The sequence below is a fragment of the Ailuropoda melanoleuca genome, chromosome 16, assembly GCF_002007445.2.
Source record: "Ailuropoda melanoleuca isolate Jingjing chromosome 16, ASM200744v2, whole genome shotgun sequence".
NCBI lineage: Eukaryota > Metazoa > Chordata > Mammalia > Carnivora > Ursidae > Ailuropoda > Ailuropoda melanoleuca.
This window is the reverse complement of record NC_048233.1, coordinates 24,869,103-24,878,553: the sequence shown is the minus strand read 5'-3', so window position 1 is coordinate 24,878,553 and position 9,451 is coordinate 24,869,103. Positions and strand designations below refer to the sequence as shown.

General features: G+C 38.0%; 1 protein-coding gene across 1 annotated transcript in view; it reads right to left on the bottom strand.

Moving 5' to 3' along the window:
• Positions 1–7,146: 7,146 nt before the first annotated feature.
• STK38L (serine/threonine kinase 38 like) overlaps positions 7,147–9,451 on the bottom strand; it is an 88,584-nt gene continuing 86,279 nt past the window's right edge. The window contains exons 12-13 of the mRNA XM_034646010.1: positions 7,962–8,053; positions 7,147–7,855 (exon numbers count right to left, since the gene is read on the bottom strand). Of these exons, the coding sequence (XP_034501901.1) occupies positions 7,728–7,855; positions 7,962–8,053 (220 nt within the window). The 3' untranslated portion in view covers positions 7,147–7,727. The remainder of the gene's footprint in view (positions 7,856–7,961; positions 8,054–9,451) is intronic.

The window sequence follows — 9,451 nt, the reverse complement described above, 5'->3', positions numbered from 1 at the left end:
CAAGCCTGAAAGCCAAACAAAAGGAATCCAGAACCTAAATCTGATAGGAGGAAGTAATGCTCAAGGAGAAGAGGCCACAGGGTTCTCTGGGGGCAAGCCACTCTCATAGCTTAACATGCATTCCCCCTTAATGTTCAAGTCTAAATCCTACTTGCTACTTTTCTTTATGCTCTGGAGCTTTCCTTTCTAGGACTTTTTTTTTTTTTTAAGAGTAGTTATATTATGCTTCACAGGATAAAACAGAGACAGAAAACCAGTATCTTGAGAGATGTATAGGAAGGTAATCTCTCATTTACAGACAGTGATTTTCTAATATTTTCTCCTTGGGCAAAATGTAACAGAAGTGATTTGAAACATAACTTGCAGAACACATGTTCTGTTTCCTTCTGGTCAATGCCCTTTTCTCACCAAAAGCCTATGGACAGTGTTGCTCTTCAGGAATTATTGCTAATCCCAGAGTGACTTTAGTTTGCTAATTTTGCTTCACTGCCAAGTACTCAGGCAAGAACAGTACTGGAATTAGTATCCACCGCCTCAAAACTATAAATTCTATACTTGTCAACCTCCTGCTGGGATTGTGCCAATGTAATTTGGTTTGAGGGTTCTGTAAGACCACTTAGATATTTTAGTTGGTCCGGGGCAAATAATAATAATAATAATAATAATAATAATAATCCACCTGCTTCAGAGTACAGTTACCCTGGAGATACTATTTCCAATGATGCATAAATATAAAAAAACTACCCATTAATGAGCTCCTAAGTGATGAGAAAATGACTAAATTATTGATATTTAAAACTACCTTTTCTTTCCTGCCACTGTCCCTTCACCCCCACCCCCAGCATTCTATGGAGGATCCATACTGGGGAAGATTCTTGTTTTTGCTAAGCAGATTGATGAGTGGGAGCACAGCTGGGAGAAACAGGGAGGCCAAATGTGTTTAGAGGCATAGACGGACCTATAGTAGGCGTCTGGTACAGGGAAGATCAGCTTGAGCTTGGCTTATGAAGGGGGGAGGCTGCAGAGAAGCGAAGTGCAGGAGGGTATCCTCACGAGAGAGGGAGAAGAGGCGGTGGCAGCTGCCACGGGGAGTGGCAATTTGAGAAGGATCTTTTAAAAGGGTATTAAGGGAACTTCACTGTGTAATGCAAACCCTCTTACATTATTTCCCTGGAAAATAACAACTTTAGTAAAGCTACATTCCTTTTCAATGCTTTTGGAGTTAATTTATGTTTTTATTAAAAATGAGAACATTTTGAGATCAGCTTTAGAAGGAAAGCAGGACTGCCCACAAAAAAATGCAATTATTTAATTCATTTGCTCACACATATTTATGGAGCGCCTGCAGTGTGCCAGGCCTTGCTGTAAGCACTGACTTGTTCTTCACCCACTGTGCCCCCATCACTTCATATAGATGTTCTCACAGCAATGGATGAGGTGGCTATTATTTCATTTTGGAAAAGTCCAACCAATGTCCTTTTCTCCTTAGCTCTGTGGTTCCCAAAGTTGGATGTGCATGATAACGTACAGAGTTTCAGACCCACCCCTAGAGATTCTGATTTAGCAGTCCTAAATCTCTACTTCAAATTAGCACCCTCGTTGATTCTGAGACATTTTAAGTACTCTAGGAAATATTGCTTCGACTTCTCAAAAATCAAGTTTCCTAAGCCTAGGTTGTTGTGGGGTTAAGGTGGGTATTTCTACTAGCCAGAGGCCAGAAGTAGCAATTAACTAAAATTCTGAGAAAAATGCAAAAAGGAACAAGCATAGGACAAGCCTGAGGGAATGGTTGTGCAGACCTCTCTTTATATATGGAGTAACTTCTTAATGTTATTCTCCCCTTAGAGATTATGTTTGTGTGTGTGTGTTGTCGAAAGCTGAACTAATTTTTACTTTTGCAGGTTAAGACACTCTTAAAACAAGTATGGTACCCCAGGTCCTCCTCATATTGTATGGAACTGGGCAGGAGTGATCTTCAAGCTCTGTTCACGATCATCTTACCCAAAAGGACAAGAAAGGCAAAGGACATATTCCCTTTCCTGTTATGGGTTTTGCCCTTTGGTAGAGACTTAAAAGTCATCTTATGTGGGAACATCTGGGTGGCTCAGTCGGTTAAGCACCTGACTCTTGATTTCAGCTCAGGTCATGATCTCAGGGTTGTGAGATACAGCCCTGCATCGGGCTCTGCACTCAGCAGGGAATCTGCTTGAGATTCTCCCTCTCCCCCTGCTCCTACCCACCTTCTGCTCACTCTCTCTCTCAAAATAAATAAATAATTTTTTTAAAAAAGTCATCCTATGCTTAAGGGTGATAAGGAACATCTTAATATGAACAGTAGAGTAATTCCAAGGTAACATTGTGGTAAGTTAGCACAACCTCACCCGAGAAATGTTTGGATTTCTATTAGTCAAAGCCCATCTGCTCAAGTTAGACAAAGCAGTTGAGCCAATAATAATTAGGCCCCCCCGCTCCTAGCTGGATCTTGGGGAAATAAATCGATGAGGGTCTCTATTACTGGTATAACAGCAGTGCGGGCAGATGGACCAATGGAGAGATGATTAGGAGCTGGGAGGGATAGCAAAAGCACTAAACAGACCAAATCCTGGTCATTGGGCCATACATCTATCCTGTTTGTATGAGGTCCAGAGACCCACCCCTACTTTTGGTTCTCCAAAGGACAAGAAAACGGATTGCAGTGGCTGAGCCGTGGTCGAGCACAGTGGTACTTAGCACTCCTGTTTTTGGTGGGCCAGGAAAGACGTTAATGGATCAGCCTTCAGCTCAAACATAGCAACGGGAAAACCAGCAAGAAAATCCGGGTATGGTGGCTTAAGGTAACAACCATTGCTATAAAAATGTGTGGCGCCCTTTTGATTATCTTGAAGCTTGTTAAAAGAACTCCAATTGGTTCTGGTATCAGGTGGCCACGTGCTTCAGGGAAGCCTCCCCCTAGTTCCAGGGATACGAATTCTGATTAGTTTTAAGTCTGTCCCAGGCCAGGCACTATTGTAGGAAGGGAGGTATGACATAATCATGGCCAATAAAATATGGAGGTTACTTTGCTTAGAATGCTTGTAGAAAAGATCTTCCTTGATCTTAAAAAAGAGGGTGCACAAGAAGCAGCTTCTAGGGACTTACATGCTGTCGAAGGACTTGATGCTTAGTCTCTGTAGCCATTTAGCCCCTCTGAAAAACAAGACGAGGGACAAAGCTAACACTCCGAGGATGACGAAAGTAGTGAAATGGGAAGAACCTGTGTTCTTGATGTTGTTCTCGAGATGCTAAGTTGACTACCCTGGAAGCTCCCCATCTTGGTCTTCATGTGATATGAGATGATCATTCTCCTTGTTGAAGCCATCTTGACTTGTGTCTTCGACACTTGCAGTCTAAAGTACCCAAAGTAATGAATCTGTCACTAGCTCCCCACGTATTTTTCTGAGGTCTTGAAGCACATGAGGTGATTTGTCACTGACGCGTGCTGTCTGATGTGGGGGGATAAAGGAGCACTAGACTTGGGTTCTGCCAATTTATTACCTGTGTCTGGGTAAGTCACGCTCAGCCTCATGTTCATTATCTGTAAAATGAGGGTAATTATGTTTATTTCAGAGTAATAACCAAAATGAATAATGTAAGTGAAAGCATTTTGTATGCAAATATAAGCTCTTTTTATCAGAAGATGTGCTTGAAAGAAGATGCCCTTAGTCTCCAAGTTTGCTCCACTGTCCAAATTCTCACATCCAGTCCTCCACTGTTTGGTCTTAACAAAGGCATTACTGAAACGATGTAAGTCAGGAACAGTTAGGAGCACAATTAGGATAAGCAGGATTCTGACTGGCTGCTTCTGAGCTCGGTGGACATGTAATGGTACCTACGTACCGAGGCCACTCACATTACTAGTTTCTGTGCCATTCTGAGGCATTTTCAATTTCAATTCTGCATGCAAATTGATTTTGGCTTAGTGGGGTAGTTATATACAAACCTGAACAACTATCTTGATTGTTTAAACACAATGCAGTTGACACTTCACACATTAATTGTGTTCTTGATGTGGTATCTAAGTGTGAAGCTTGCATATATTTACTGGAGAGTCTTTCTTGAGTTTCGGATAACACCTGTCTCAAAACTTGAAAATAAAAACCAAAACACCTCACCAACAGAAATATTATAAACATAGATTTTATTCTTTTCTTACCTTCAATGAAAAAGGCCTCATGCCACCAAAATGTTTTTTTGAAACTCAGTAACTAAACACAGAACTGATGGCCCGATGATCATTTTTCTAGACAACTGCTAAATAATTTATATTGCTTTTAAAAAAATAACTAAGAACTATTTTTATTACTTCATTTCTTCTTAAAGTGGCAATATGCCCTCACATTTTTTTTCATAAAAATCTAAAATATATCTAGTATTCCCAAGTGTTTCGTATTTATGTTTATTCTAAGTGTTTCATTAAAACTTTTCAGAAATAAGTGCACTTCTAAAGAGAAAATAAATGTTAAATAAAGATGAGAGGAAATAGCCATGGTTACAGCAAAACAGTTGTTCTGAATGTTCTGAACCTTAACACCTCAGAGCAAATGTGTTTAGTTGTTAGGGGACCTCTCTACTGATTAAAATCTGACTCATTAATTTATAGATCATCAAAAGATGGATAGCTGGTCTTCTGCCAGTAGTTATTGTTTGATTGTCTGAAGGTTGTCTACAATAAAACATCAAAAATAAATGAACTTAAAAATATTTTTAAATTTACAGATTTACACAAAGATATATAGATGTTTTAAAAACAGAAGTAGTATACTATTATAGAAAGAAATGGAACCCTATCTTAAGCCTTAGCAACCAAAGGGAGTCTGGAATTTTCCACATGTTATTTTCCATTCAACTATTAGCTTATTAAATCAGCCATATATTTCATTCAGAAAAGGTTGATTTATAAGAAATTACTTGTTTTCAGATAGCACTATGCTTCAATAAATTTAAAGATTTAAACTAAGTAAGAAAAGCATAAAAGAAAAATAACATAACTTGCTTTAATACAAAGGTTTTTTTAATAAAAAAGTCAAAGTCTACATTAAATCAGGAAATCAATAAATCTGAATTATACAAGCTTTCTATATACTTAGAAAAACCAAAAACACATGGTTTATAATAAAACTCTTTAATTCAAAATAGAGTCTAATTTAAAGAAAATGTCATTATGCCCAGTTGATTAGATAGGGTTTTGTCATTTAAATTAAATGGTTCACCTGAAATATGGTAAGTGTATAATAGAGAAAATTCAATCTCAAGGGTACTTTGCAAATTATCTAGCTAATTTGCATCATGAATCAAATTCTTAGCTTCCAAAGGGCGGACACAGTCTTTAATTGCTTTTAGATAGGCACTTAAGAAATGCTTGTGACGAGGAGGAAACCCCAAAGATTGTGAATCACTCTGTCAACTCTAGGGAAAAATGACACTCTAAACAAACTTTCCAGACCTGCCCTTCCACTGCCAAGAAATCATAACTATTTCCAAGTTCTTCCTGCTAATAAACATGAGGGAGATGGAAACCAACATGTTCTCCTCTTATTTGATTAAAAAGCAAACTTAGGTAATTCAGTTCCATTATATGAACCCCTCCCTCTCTCTCTGTCAACTTGAATTAATGACATTTTTCTAGACTAGAATAGTTACCATATTACAACTAGAGAATGATGCAGTTTCCTCCTATCTTGCTCATTCACTATCACACCAGCAAAACAGTCAGTCCTTTAAAAAAAAAAAAAAGAGGGGATGAGGTGGAGTGAGAAAATCTCATAAAACTGAGCAGCAGTTACAGATTTTTTTAAAATTAGAGGGAGTTATAATTAGAAAAACCAGAGCTGGTCAAATTGAGATAACCCCAGAATTTTAATAGTTCTCTCTCCTAGATACTCAGCCACATGATCCGAATGATAAAAATGGAGATAAACTATTAGATGAACACATAATAAGGACCAAACAAATACTAGAAGGACGGAACGGAAGGAAGAAGAAAAGAGAGAGAACAGGGGGAGAAAAACCAACCAACCAACCAACCACCCGACCGACTGACCGACCAACCAGGACGGCCTTGTTGAAACATCGTGGAGCGCCCTAGCAGCAGATTTGCGTAATGATCCTCTGCAGTTCTTCCCCAGTAAGAAGAACATAGCTACAAATAAATCATCACTTTGAATTTTGATCACAGATCATGGTTATCATTGTTGTATCTTTAAAATACTCTTTATCAATTAACAGTTAAGACAAACATTAAGCCATTCTTTGATAAAGTATCGTTCCTTAACTAGTACTTATGAAACCAAAACCTCAGACAGTCCTTTTAGAACACAATGTTGAGCTAGAAAACATGACTTAATTCTTCGGGAAACAGCTGAAGATTTTGATGCTGATATCATCTCCCCTATAATGATCGCAACCTCCCCCGCCCCCCGCCTGCATTTACTTCCTTAATTCCACGTACGTTAACCACAGTGATGTAGCTGAACATGAACAATATTGCCCTTGAATAAGCTGACCTCTATCAAAGATCTGTCGTGTCTGAATATGGCATTCCCCCAGGAAAGGAAAATTCTACTCAGTTGTGAACATCCACTCTGTTCAGGATCTTTGGTACATTTGGAGTGTAAGAAAATAATGGCACAATAATACAAGTACTATCAAAGGAAAAATTTTCACCAAAAGAAAGAAAAGTTAACCAGCCATGATATGTAACAACTTTCTAGAAAACCAAAGTAGATAGCTCTTTGCTCTCTACGAGTCCATTTCCATGATCAGAAGTTTGACATTTAAAAAAATAGTTTAATAAAAATACACCAGTTCTACAAGCAGCCTTCGTGGTCATTTCTTAAATTCAACTCACCATAATCAAATCAAAATAATGCCATGTCCTCTTTTTAAAAAAGAAGTCCTTTTGTCACAAGAAAAGCAACTTTACATTTTATATAATACAGTATATCTCCCTATGAGTATACATACTACGTATATAAAGGTCATCAGTATTTCTGAATGCAAAGTAAATATATTAGTGGAGTGCTTGAGTGAAGGTGTTAAACTTCCTCCTCATTATAAATTGTCACTCCCGACTGTGCAGTTTGCGAAATAACATGATGATAAATTCTATTTTTTAAATAACCAGTGTATTTCCTTTTTAAAATTTCTTAAAACCATTACAGAAATTGTCTTCGTATCTATTCATTCTATAGATGTCCAAACCAATAGGGCAAGTATTCTAACACTGACTATGGAAGATGGCTTTTTTTGATTATCTAGACCCATAAGATTTGCAGTAAAACAGCAATACTGCAGTGTTACCTACAGGTTAGCCTATGTTGCTTTAAATGATATGTTTCTCCTGAATTGATCAGAGGTGTTACAGTACAAAGCCACAGCACACACAGGCAGAATGGACCTTAATACGCGTGTAGGCAGTGCAGTTACAAAGGGATGTACATTTCTTTTATTCCAGTACCTTCGTATAATAAAGTTAACTAAAAATAATAAAATATCAAAAAAAAAAAAAGCCAGCTGGCACTGCCAACCAATTCCTGCAGTAGTCTTAGAAATCCTAATCCTGTAGAATTTCCTCTTGTCGTAAGCACCACCGTCGTCGGGAGTATTTCAGTGTATTGTTATCTACGCCAAGCAAGCCTGGTGATGCAGCTACCTGAGTTCTCTTGGTTGTGGGCAAACGTGATCTCCATTCATAATTTTCCAGCTTTCATGTAGGTGGGGATAGAGCCGCGCTGAGTCAACCCTTCAAACCTTTTATAGGTATAATTGAGAAAAACCCAGTCTTTGGATTTGTAGTCCGGTTCTGTGGTGTTTGGCACTGGAAAGATAGGAAAATTAACCAAGAGCAAAGGAAATTCATTAGTGAACATGTCAGCGTCTTTAGAGACTCTGAACAGTGTTAGCTGAGTCGTAGGTTATCTTACCTGGTTGTAAAATATCAGATTCGGGGAAGTCATCAAAATTTGAAGTATCATCAATGCTTTTGATTTCTATAGGGATTGCTGCTGGTCTTTCCCTATAAAAAAAGGATTGAGTAGTAGCATGGTAAAGTTTCCTGAACTCTTAATTTTCCAAAAATAATTCTACTTGTAAATTCTACTTCCTGTTCTATAGATATTAGAAGAGCCAAGGAAATGTATTGTGGACTTGAAGACTGTTAAGTGGATGTCATAGTTGAATATAATATTTTACGAAAACATGACCATTTCCTTGGAGTTTTTACTTTTTTGTACCCAGACTTTCTCATGATGTTTTGTTTAAAGTAGAAAAATAAGAGCTAATGAAAGGGAAAGTAGAACAGAAGAGATTTTGTTCAAACAATTTTATAATTACATAGTGTATGCTGGATATTGTGGGCACTGGATCCTAGCGAAGTAATTCAGGAACAGAATTCTTCTGCTAGAGGATCCGTAAATTAAAAGTCATCTGTGGGCGGCGTCTGGCTGGCTCAGGCGGTACACATGCGACTCTTAGTTTCAGGGTCAAGAGTTCGAGCCCCACACTGGGTGTAGAGATTAAAAATAAAGATACTTGAAAAACAAAAAGCCCTTTGGGAAATTAAGGGGTGCAAAGGGCAAAGGGACTACACAATTGTGATGAAATCTAAATCCAAAACTTTCTGTCTATAAATTTTAAGGGAATCAAGGACATTAGGTTAAAAAAAATCAGTCATGAAAATACCTTATTCATGCTAAAAGTGTTTAAAAATAGAAATAGTTAAAAGAAGCTATCCATTTTTATTGCTTCTATTTTTTCAATACTTCACTGGATGTATTAGGTGACAAGTGAACAAAGTCTGTTATCTAAAAGCCTGAAGTATTTTTCCCAGAATCATTCCAACTTACATAATCATACTTAATGTGATAATTTAATAAATTTATATTGCTTAGTCACAAGAACCATAGACTCTGGTGTCCTAAGATCTAATCTCTTGTCACTAACTAGCAGCATGACCTTAGGCAGGCTAGTCCTCGCTCTGTGACTATTTCCTCACTATCAAAGCAAGAGATTGCGCTAGTGGTCTCTACGCGTCCTTCCAACTGTAAAAAGTGGGGAATCATCGTTCCACTCAATGAGATGAGGTATGTACAGTATGACGCAGCATAGCAGTTAAGAACCAGGACACCCAGGGGTCCGATTCTAGTTAGAAATGCTAGCTAGATTATTTACTAGCTGTGGCGTTGTAAGCAGATTACTTCTCCATCCTTTAGTTTCCTCGTTCGTAAAATAGACATAATAGTACCTACCTTATAAGGTTTACTATGAGGATAAGATAAAAAATGCACATTAGAGTGGGGAGCCAGATGCAGGGCTCGATGCAGGGCTCAATCCCAGGACACCAGGATCATGACCTGAGCTGAAGGCAGACACTTAACCGACTGAGCCACCTAGCCGCCCCTCTTTTTTTTTTTTT